Below are 12,394 nucleotides of genomic sequence, written 5' to 3' on the forward strand. Positions count from 1 at the left end.
GAGACAGTCTCTATAACAACTAATACCCCATTTTGACTGCTGGAACTTTTTCCAGGGACTAAGAATGTTTGTTTCCATCGCAGGGACCAGGGTCAAAATTAATTCATTGTGCTTCGACACAATGACAACGAGTTACATCAGAAATCATATGACAGGTGTACCAACAATGATGTACAGGCCTTATGGAGCATTCTCTCTCTCTCTCTCTCTCTCTCTCTCACACACACACACACACACACACACACACACACACACACACACACACACACACACACACACACACACACACAACATCCTCTTATTTTTGCCTGTTATTTGTCTTAATATTTTGTTATATGGACTCAATGTACGTTTTTAGTTTGTTTTAGTCTTAACAGTAAGGCCAGATGATAAAACTATTATAATTTTTTTTTTTGTTCAAGTCAAAAATCCTTTTATAAAGGGATGTTAACGGACAATTTTGCTACACAGTTTGTATAGAAGTCAAGGGATTGGAAAAACAAAATTAGAAGAAGACAACTCAGAGAAATTGGACCAGAGTTTGTGTGTTTGGATATATTATAGAGCATCGAGCAATACCATTTCTTTTCTTTTTTTAATGCCTCAGTTGCCTCACCTAACTCAAATGTTTTGCTGTACACAGGCATGGATGTGGAGACGAGGCTGGGCTTTGAGTGGACTCCTCTCATGTGTGCTGCCCATTTTGCCAACTATGATTTGACCAAACTGCTTCTGGACAGAGGGGCCAGTGCCAATTTCAGCAAAGGTTAGACCAATATGGCTGATACCAGTTAGTTTGTTGGAGGGAGGTAGAGATTGGCAGTATCATTTCCACGATGACTGAATATTAAATCTAAAAGGTATTAGGTCTCAACAATCTATCATGTGTGCCACCAATCAGATAGTTACTAGTCTCAAAATCACAGAAAACACTGGCACAGCTGCTTTGTGTTTTAGAAATCATATGAACTAAAAGCAATCCCACTAACCTGCAGAGGGTGCCATTCTGCCATTGTAATTTAAGTAATACTGCAGTATTCCTGTTACGCCTCCAGCCTCTTTAAACAAGATAAAAATCATAGATTTTGTTGGAGAAAGCACACAATACCTTGTTATGTAGAAATACCCTAAATGGGTGTTTTCATTTTCGGATCCATTTTACTCATAATAAGTGGCATGGAGGAACAGTTTGCCACTTTGTCTGTCGCCTGTATTATCATGTTGCATGTGAGTATTGCGCCTTGTTACACAAATGCTGTATTCTCCATGAGCGTCAGTTTCATCAGCTCTGGCCAAATTTAATAAATTCTACACTAGTTGCACAAAACTGCTTTGCTGGTCAGTCTAGTTGTAGCTAACACACACATTGTCATTTGATCACTGGGTGAGCATCCCTCAGTTCAGGTTGAGAGTGCTGTTACAGATCTTAGCACGACCATCGCACTAGGAGAGGAAGCATCACTCAGTATGATGAGAAAGTACTGTTTTTCTGACTGATAGATCTGAACGCATGATGACTACATCTTGAACCATTGTAAAACCAGTTTACCTCTTTAACACATGTTTATTCCAGCTACATTCTTAATTTTGCTTTATGACATTTTCACACCACCTTTTCTGTATACATATTTTCTCTCTGGAGATTGTAGAGTAGCATATTTGACTGGTAGCAGCTTTAAGTGAAAGGAGCAAAATGATCTGTTTTTGGTTTGGGTATATTTTTGGTATACCGACCACCCTACCACCTTGAACAATTCCCATGTGGTTGCTGGTGTTTGCAGGCAAAAAAGTCCAAAAAAGTAAAAATTGGGAGGTTAGTTATTCCTATGATTTCAGACTTGCTGCATAGCCCATTTTGTGTGCTACAGGAAATATATAACTGAAGTCAGCAAAAATGTTCCTTTCAAGGAAATGCTCCTCTAAACTTTCAGCCTCAGAAGTACATTTATGAAAATGACAAATTAACACTAGTCTGGAAGTGTTTTTTTCATACTAGTGGCTGATGGTTAAGTGACCTTCCCATGATCCCCAACCTCCATCTTAGTCTTGACGAACAAGAGCAGGTTGAATAGGCAACAACATGTTGAAACCTTCCAGCCTTCAATATCAAACAGCCATACCTAATCCTCTGATGGTCCTCATTGCACTTGTGTTCGGCTCCCCCTCTCCCCAGCAGCTTCTTTCAATTTCCACCTGCTCTGGCCAAAGGCTAGGGAACCAATCGGGAAGCAGTGCCGCCATGCTTCATCTGACATTACTTAATCGTGATGACGCCAAAGAGGAACTCTTGCAGAAACATGCCGCTGATCCACTGGGTTGTTTTCAGTTCACGCACCCTGTTCCCCCATCCCACAGGAGGAGAAATTGAAGTCATCTGTTGGATCCAAGTTCAATCTGGGTAATGGGAGTGTCAGGGAAGAAAAGTTTAATCCCAGTTTTTGAATGCATGAACATAAGGTTTTGGATGCATTTGGAGAGATGCAGGTACAGGGAATCCCAGGAACATTTTGCTGTTGGATAAGATTTCGTATGATATGTGAAATGCTAGTTCTGCAGAATGACTCTTCATCTGCCCTTGAAGGCTGAAAAATCATCTCACCTCTTCTCTGCTGAATCACATTCCATCTCCTCTAATTACTGTAGGTGTTTCTTAAAAACTTACCTGCTATCATCCTTTAGCTCTTAGATTATTTCTTTTCAAAAGCAGGATGGTTCTCTGGTCACATGGATTTTTCCAAGCACTGTAGTTCTGAAACTTGTACTATGTGAGGTAACAATGGGGAAAGTATAGCACTAATCAAAATATGCATTTTCTTGCTGTGCTGACTGCTGTTAATTGAATAATCGTAAAACTAAAGTGTTCATTTTCATCTGGGACTCTCTGGAAGCCGTCCAAGGATCTCTTGAGTTCCCCACACCTCAGTTTGAGAACCACTGTGCCAGTGATGTTGTTCATATCAAACCATCAAAACCTCATCACGGTTGAGTTGAGTTGGTTCAATTTTTAGTCCAAAATGGAAATGAGTTAAACTTAGATTTTGTGTGTGTGACTGACTGCAAATGATCTTGGTGTCTGCTGGAGGCAGCTGAAGGAAACAATTAAATAGGCAAGTAATGTTTGGTCACTTCCTGATGGCGTTTGGCCAAGCAGGGAGGTGGAGGTTGAGCGGAGGAATGCATGATTGATAAAGGCCACCATGCTGCCGTCACCACCCCCTAAACCCCAACTTTCAGGCTTTGCATTTATTACCCTGAGCCTCTGTAGACACAAACCATTCAGTCTTCGGTTTACACACACACATACACACACAAAACTTGCATATAAACACACACACACAAACAAATGCAAAAGCACAGACGCACATAGGCACACAATAATAGCCTTTCTCTCTCTCTCTCTCTCTATCTCTCTCTCTCTCTCTCTCTCTCTCTCTCTCACACACACACACACACACACACATACAACACAGGAAAATACAAACACAGATACATGCAGATAGACACTCTTCCTGACACACAGACACACACATAAACACCCACGCAGAGGTTTGGCAATTCAGTCATTGCCGGAGCAAAACAGGAATTGAACGCATTGCCATGGGTCTCAGACAGTTCTTATCAGGATGAGATAAGGTGATACACCTCTGAAGTCACTCAGCCCCATAAAGACTGCCACACTTCCTGATTCCAGATAAACGACTATGAATCTCTTTCACTGGGCTGTCATCCAGAGTTCCCTCTATTTTTAAATATAGTATGATGTAAGGCTGCCCAGTGATGGATAACATGGTAATGATAATCCCTGTTTCTTTGCTAAAAATTGTAACTGCAATTACCAGTCACTTTTTTAGTTTTCTTAATTTGAATGGGCTGGGCATTTGCAGGTTCCAGGAAATTAATTCTTGACTAAATACAATGAAATAATGCTACAGGCCTTGGGGGCTAGCAATATCTTTATTTGGGGCTTGGGTTTGGTTGATAGACAAAACATGTTGTGCTTCTAAACTTACTGACCAAGAAAAAGGAATAGTGTACAAATTTGTGCAAGTAGGATAAAAATACCCTCCAAGGTCTTCAGTAAATGATAGATATCCTACTTTTTTACATCTGTGCTACCAAGCACCTATTCATGTTAGATCAATCAGTGCCAAATTTCGGTACCTTGAGAGTGGGTTATGTTGTTAATTTAAAGAAATATGAGATTTTTGGATTTTTGGATGTTGGATTAGTCTTATATTTCTATCGTAGTTTTGTGCTTGCTGCAAATCCAGTTGTCTGTTTTTTCAACTGTCCATTAGACCAAAATTTAAACTTGAATTTATAATGACGCTGTCCCCTATGACCTTCTTTCTGCAGATCAGTTCACAGTGCTCATGGCCTGCTGCACAGCATCTGCCAGCGAGGACAGAATTATGCATTGTGTGGAGCTTCTGCTGTCCAGAAATGCTGACCCCAACATGTTGGACAGGTGAAAGGGTGCAGTCTTTTTTCAGATCAAATGGTTCTTTGGGATTTCATTACAACACATACACACACCCCTATTGATGTAGGCTAAATAGAAGCAGTCCAGCTAGATTTGAAGAGGGGAGAAAAAAAAACATTAAGACACGCTGTATCATATTTCCTGTGATGTTTCTCATTATGTTTGGCTGCCATGTGGTAGCATTATGCACTACAGTGCTACATACAGTGTGTATTTGCGTGTTTTGTTTGGAATGTCCTGTTATGGCATGTGCATGCACAGACTGGTATCAGACAGACAGACAAACAAACAAACATACAGAGTGTAAGGGCGGATGGACTTGAAGCTTTCTTACATGCTGGGTGGAAAATTACATCCAGCAACCAGCCATCATCCAAAAGCTGCTAAAGTTTGGCTCTGGGAGACAAATTTGTCTCTTCCACCGGCCACTTTATCATGAGGAAGTCCAACTGTAAAAATATGCATTGTGATATGTAGAAAAGATAGGTAGTCTCAGAGAACAAACATTCCAGTGATTTTGCATGTTCAGTGTAATATCTACAAAATCAGTATTCTACATGTTTGTGCTCATCTTTTCCCAAGGCGAACAGTTGTATTTTAGAACTCTATCATTTTTCCCTTTTATCCAACCATTGGTTTCCATTCATTCCACTGTGATATGAAAATGAACTGTCATAGACTTCAGATTTTCTTCAAACCAGCATTCCATCACTGTAATAAAGTCCTCCACATTAGTTTTCCTAAAAGCAGCAGCACTGTTGTGTTTTGATTATTTGAAATTGGGCAGAGTGAATTGGTCCCTCTGCCGGAAAATAGTTCCCAGGGCATGTTTTCTCTACACAGCCAATTATTAGTTCCATTGTTTATAAATGGTGATAGATTTGTTAGCCACAGATGCAGAACATCATAACCATTATAAGCAACCAGCCAAAAAATCAAATTTGAAACTTAAGGAATTTTGATTATGTTGTGAAATCTTAAGTACTCCCACATGCTGATTTGTTGTAAAATGTGGGTAAATTGAAGATCCTTTTTAACAAGCATGCACGAAGTTTCTGATCTGTCAGCACCCCAGTACAATGGGATTGGATTGGTATTGTTTTAAGGAGCCCAAAAACCTACATGAAAAAACAAACAAACAAACAAACTCAACAACAACAACTCCTTCCAAAAATAATGACATGGATACCTGGCATGATCCACAGACTTTTGTGGGGAACTGTCTCTTGCGGAACAACACTGGCAAGCTATATCTGTCTGCGTCTAATTTGTATTTGTTGGTGCTGTACAGATAGAGATTGCCTCCATTTTTCAGCAGGAAAGAGTTCCCAGAGAAACTCTTTACCCCCTGTGGGCTGTGGACAAACTGTATTGATACCCAGTGGCCTGGCAGGGAAGCTGGTGATGTAGAAATCAAAAAGCTGAAAAACAAACACCTTGAAAAAAACAGAAAGGGAGTTAAATGCTGAACACAATCTGAAAAACAAGATAAAGGGAAATTAGTGCCAACCAAATACTGATAAATTTGGTTGTTACATTTTACTAGCCACTTTGGCAGGTGACCAACCTGTTTTAAAGATTTTGTTCTTGCATCTTGCATTCAAAAAAATAATTTGGCTGGTAAAATATAGAAACTGACCAGTGCTTTATGGAATCATCAGCTCATATCATGGGGGTTGTAAAAATTAGTTATCTGTCCTGCTGAGGCATACAGGCAAAACCGTATCTTATGGAGAGGAATGAAGGTAGGTCATTCTGGAAGCACTTTCCCTCTGTTACCATGCATGGGATGTTTCCCATGTCAAACTGTGTATGCAGCCCCCAATGGATTTCTTGTTTAGCTTTCCCTAAGCCACGCGCTGTTCTGCCACTCTGTCATTGCCAGTCTGCCATTAAATACTCGATACACATCGCATGAAGACCCCCTGATGACACACTCTGGCGGTAGGAATTTGATTGTTTCGTTTCCAGACAAAATATTTAAAGAAAGATAACGAGACACAGAAGGGTTGGGATGAGGGGAGAGGGTTGCGGATCTCTGTGGTGGTGGGGACTAGGTGCCATTGATCCCCAACATCCAGAAAAGAACAAAGAGGAACAGGAGGTTCATGTGGGTGCAGAGGATAAACCGTCCACTCCTCCTCGCCTCTTACATCTGTGTATTGAACCAGCAATTAACACCAGCTGCTTGTCCCTCCATCTGAGTGTAAACAAGTGCTCTCTGTCATCTCTAACATCATGCAGGAGCAAGATGTGGGGTCCATTGACTCCAGGTGTTCAGTTCTTTGTCTTCTCTGCACTAATAAGGGGTGTAATGATGAAGCATTTCCCTCAGTGCATTTATTTAAAATCTACAAATGCTTATATGCATAGATAGGAAGACCAGTTATTTAAACCATCACACCAAGTATCATTTTAAAATAAGTTTGATCATTTAAAGAAACATTTATGTTCAGGTTTAAGAATCAGGAGGGATGTCGTATTAGTAGCTAAAGCCACAACAAAATTAAAAAAAAAAAAATTGTTGTCTTGCAAGAGTTGTCAACATTGGCCATTGATAATTCACACTACCCTCCAGATAAATTCAGCACTCGCTTAGAGCATCCCAGACAGTGAGCATTTTACTTGCACTTAAGTAATCAGTTTATTCTCCACTTACAGGTTGTTATCCAGTTGTTAAGTATAAACCAGAAACCAGATTGTTATAATCGGATTAAGGGATTAAGAGACACCTGGTTAACGCTGGTAGATATCTGCTGGAGAAACCCAATCACTGGGCCATGTAAACCGTAGGGGTTTACATGGCCCAGTGATTGAATTTCAAATTTCTGAATGTGTTCATGTGCAGGAAGCTAATAGGGTAACTGACACAATAAGCACATGGTCTGCAAACCTGTGAGAATAATGAATTAAGGACCTTTCACATATCGTGTGGTTTGGGCGGCGCTCTGCGTGGGGCACGGCGTGGTAGGAGTACAGCACTGAGTAGAGCGCACACATGCGCGTTGTGCACATATGTGCCGCTGGTTGTTATGTGACCGATCCAGACGCTAGGAAATAGTCAATCATCTAGATTTCTAAATACATACACCTCTTGTCTGTTAAGAAAATCATTTGCTTCAGTTTACAACAGTATCGGTCTTTAATTGCAGAAAAAAGAAGAAAAATCGCCTATTGTGGAATTTAGAGTTGTGGAGTTTTTAAACACGCTTGGTATTCCCAAATTGTAGGATACCTCTCTCCATGCCTGGGCTCCCGGTATGACTGAAGTCTAGTGTCCCACAGCTCTACATGCAGAGAGACCGCTGCAATGATGCTTTCCTACATTTTTGGTGTGCCTTTCTGCCAAAATCCGCCTATTTTTTCCGATTCCAATATTCTCTCCTATTGGATGCGCCGAGGTGATGTCACAGGGCACCGCGCCCAAGTTAAAAAATTTCAACTTGGGCGCAGTGCCCTGTCCAGCGCCAGCACCCTCGCGCCCCGCGATCACATACACAATGAATGGCTGCGGCGGCCGAGGTCGGCGCCGAGCGCACACTATGTGAAAGCCCCTTTAGCCTCACCTACCAGGTGTGTAAACAAACATACAGCGCTAAGGGGAGCTGTTGTGTGGTGATACAGAAATAAAGGCTGCTGTCGTATGGTCTTTTTTGTGACATGACCTGGAAGCACCTAAAGGCCTACTCACATTAGGCCCAGTTGCTCCGTATCATGCTGAAGCAAAAATGCCCCCCCCTCCCCAGTCCCCTGCTGGTCTGTACTCACATTACCCAAAGCCCAACCGCGCTCAAGTGTGATTGCCCCCGGTACGCACGTCATCACATTGAAATACGACACGCATGGCCCAGCGTCATCGTAAATCGACTTTTGTTTATACGCGGTTGCAGCAGCACAGCGGACGACACAGATAACATGGTTGATTATTGATTGCACGAGGCGGTGATTTGCAGTTAATCACGCTGCATGCATAAAACGGTTTTGCAGAGGCAGGAGGAAACGGGGAGGGACGGTCGCATGATTTACGTCATATCCACATTCGCGCACTGCGTGCCTGACCGTGCATGTGCTCGTGCATGAACGCCCGTACCGTGCTGAAGCACACCCCCTCCAACCATGCCAGAGCGAAGGAAGTGTACTGTGCTTCAGCACAGAACGGAGCGATCACACTAGTCAAATAATCCGGATTTTGGGGTCAAACGTGCTTGGGCATGGCACGAATGGGCTAATGCGAGTAGGCCCTAAGTGTCAGCCATGATTAGAGCTGGTCGGATTCAATAATGTTAAGGGAAGGTGCCTCAGTGCTTCCTTTCCTATTTAGCATAGGATACACTGGACCATCCATTACGAAAGGAAATAATGCTGTCTCACAATTCCTTGTGGCAGCACCAACCCTTGTTTCAGTCTAACGTGGTGAAATTGCAGTCCATTTTTGCTGTCCTTTTCTTGCAGCAACAGCAAAGCAGGCTTATTAGAAATCTGTGACTAACTGTGGGGGTAGGCATTAGTGAGATGCATGTATGTACAACGTCATGAGGAGTGGGATTTATAAACCAGAACAGTGTGTATGCATGGTTTTATAAATCTGACACAGACTTTGAATGCACATTTTGTGCATGTCTGTCAGCCACTGCGGCTGATGAAAAAGTTCTTTTTCTGCCCTGACAAATACAATGGAAAAATTTACTTTTCAGGGCATACAAGGAATAACAAGCACTGAAAGGCATACTGAAGTTTTCAATAAGTTTTGGATTTTTTTCTCTTTAATGCACACTCTGCCTGTGCCATTTGAACACTCCACCCTATCATGTTAAATTTCTGGGATTCATTGTTCATGTAGCTGTGATGCCATGAACTCGTTTCACTCTTAATTGTCTGCATATCGATCCACTGCACTTGAGGAAACTGGCCAAAACCCACACTGTGAAGGACACACACACACACATACTCAAAGAAAAAGCATCTGGATGACCTTCCTATCTGTCCCACAGTGACACTGCCCCTTGGGAAAATATAGAAACATATGACATTATAAGAAGGAACAACCTATTGCGTTCCCCTGGAGTCAAAGAGGAAGTGGCTAAGGGAGGGACGCCATTCATTCAATAGTGCTGCAGCCTGGGAAAAGGTCCATTTGTTTGATTTTCATGTAGAACATTAACTCTTGATTTCTTGAAATTTGTCAAGGAAGATACAGTTGCACATAGATGGTGTTCACAACCCCATGCTCGGTGACACACACATACACGCCTACTTGTCAAGCAGTCAGTACAAAACTCCAATTCTTCCTTGTCCCAGGCATCAGTACAAACAGATTACATCTCAACCTAGAATAAATGAACAAATAGTTATAAATGGCAATCATGAAAACATGAAGAAACATGATCTTAATTAAGCTGCTCCTAGCACCTGTTTCTTTGTCTCGTTCTTGTTCTGTCACACACATCTTGTCATACAGTTTTAATTATGCTTCATCTGCCTTTCTCTCCTCACTTTGTTGGGTGCATACACACACACACACACACACACACACACACTCCTGTCCAGGGTTTCCTGGGAAAGTGTCAGGTAAAGTGATAAATAGCCACAGGACTTTCTCACCCCACTGGATTGATGTTGTTTTCTCACCCACTGTGTTTGACTCACAGGTGATAAAGTACTGTATGAGTGGTGATTCACACCCTTTACTGACATGAAACCAAACACATTGATTTCAGCAGAATGACTTGGCAAGAAACGTCACAGTTACTGTAGCCGGGTTTTACATTTAGATTGTTGGCATTTAGCTGGCATTCTTACACATGGAATGATCGTGTAATATACAGTATGTCAGTGTTATATTGTGATATGAGACTAGATATTATCTGGGATTTTACTTATCATAATGTGATGATATGGCATAAGTACAGTCTTTCCATGTTTTAAATGCTGCATTATAGTAAAGGGATGCAATTTTCTGAACTTATTAGACTGTTCTAGCTGTTGTGTTATTTGTCTATACCTGCTTGGTCATCATCTCCACATTACTAATGATTGTTTATCAAAAATCTTGTGATAGTGCCTGTAAGATAGTTGTTGCCAGAGGGTCTGTTGTGAAGTTGGAGGCAGACTCGAGGCTTTGTCGAAAATCCCATAGATAGACATTTATTTACATGTGCAACCAGGAAATGTAAGTAGGGCAAAAACTTTTGACAGAAGAAACTGAAGATAAATCAACTCATAACAGCACAAAGTCAAAATAATGGCACAAGCTGTGGCATCTGCTATGCCTCACCTTCTCTCTCTGGCTTCCTCGAGATGACTGAATTTATACTGACCTACCTCTTGTTATGCTGTATTAGTCCCTCACCATCTTGACTGCAGAGTTGGACACCCTAAGTCTCTCAAACCCAGCAATTTACAAACACACAGCATCATTACTCATAGGATATCAAATTTCCCACTGTACCTCAGCCATTCACAGAGCACAATTGAAATACATATAACTCAATAACACATACCTGTGTAATGCAATAAAATATAATGGCAATAAAATTAAATGATTTATCAGCAATATTTGTCTGTCATTACTGTTTTAACCTAAGATTAAGAATGATTGAAATCTCAACTACGTATAATGTTAAACATTAACTGGAATTTATGGTGAACTTAACAGGGAATGAAACAAAATGAACAAAGGTGTGGTGATGAAATGACAAAAATGTACAGTTACATAAGCAACAAATGAGTGCACAGTGCTTTCAAAAAGTATTCAGACCCCCTTCACTTTTTCACTTATGTTGCAGTCTGATGCTACAATGTTTTAAATTCATTTTTTTCTCTCAATCTGCACTCAGTACCCTATAATGACAAAGTGAAAACAGAATTTAGAATTTTTTACAAATTTATTAAAAAGGAAAAACTGAAATACCACATTGACACAAGCATTCAGACCCTTTACTCAGTACTTAGTTGAAGCACCTTTGGCAGCAATTACAGCCAGCAAGTATTCAGAGCCTTTGCAACAGCCTTTGTTGCTGAGATGTATCTACACCTTAATTAGAGTCCACCTGTGGTAAATAAATTGACTGGACATGATTTGGAAAGGCACACACCTCTCTGTAGAAGGCCTCACAGCTGACAATGCATATCAGAGCAAAAACCAAGCCATGAGGTCAAAGGAACTGCCTGCTGAACTCAAGAGACAAGAGTGTTGCAAGGCTCAGATCTGGAGAAGGTTACAAAAAAAATTCTGCTGCACTGAAGGTTCCCAAGAGTATAGTGCCTACCATAATTCTCAAATGGAAAAAAGTTTGGCACAACCAGGACTCTTGCAAGAGCTGGTTGCCCGGCCAAACTGAGCAATTGTGGGAGAAGAGCCTTAGTAAGAAAGGTTACCAAGAACCCAATGGTCACTCTGACTGAGCACCAGAGATCCTGTGTGGAGATGGGACAAAGGTCCAAAAGGACAACCATCACTGCGGCCCTCAACTGATCTGGGCTTTATGGCAGAGTGGCTAGACAAAAGCCTCTCCTCAGTGCAAAACACATGAAAGCCCGCTTGGAGTTTGCAAAAAAGCAGTTGAACTGGACTCTGACTGTGAGAAACCAGATTCTCTGGTCTGATGAAACCAAGATTGAACTGTTTGGCCTCAATTCCAAACATAATGTCTGGAGGAAACCAGGCACCGCTCATCACCTGCCCAATACCATCCCAGCAGTGAAGCATGGTGGTGGCAGCATCAGGCTGTGGGGCTGTTTTTCAGCAGCAGGGATTGGGAGACTGGTCAGGGTTGAGGGAAAGCTGAATGGAGCAAAGTACAGAGATATCCTCAATGAAAACCTGTTCCACAGTGCTCAGGACTTCAGACTGGGCTGAAGATTCACCTTCCAACATGACAGTGACTCTAAGCACACAGCCAACACAACACA

The 12,394-nt window shown here is 41.6% G+C and overlaps 1 protein-coding gene across 2 annotated transcripts in view; it reads left to right on the forward strand.

The window, feature by feature from the left end:
* asz1 (ankyrin repeat, SAM and basic leucine zipper domain containing 1) overlaps positions 1-12,394 on the forward strand; it is a 32,736-nt gene that overhangs the window by 2,409 nt on the left and 17,933 nt on the right. For both annotated transcript variants that reach the window (XM_030053918.1, XM_030053919.1), the window contains exons 3-4: positions 644-766; positions 4,357-4,468. In XM_030053918.1, coding sequence (XP_029909778.1) covers positions 644-766; positions 4,357-4,468 — 235 coding nt within the window. The remainder of the gene's footprint in view (positions 1-643; positions 767-4,356; positions 4,469-12,394) is intronic.

The sequence above is a fragment of the Myripristis murdjan genome, chromosome 6, assembly GCF_902150065.1.
Source record: "Myripristis murdjan chromosome 6, fMyrMur1.1, whole genome shotgun sequence".
Lineage (NCBI taxonomy): Eukaryota > Metazoa > Chordata > Actinopteri > Holocentriformes > Holocentridae > Myripristis > Myripristis murdjan.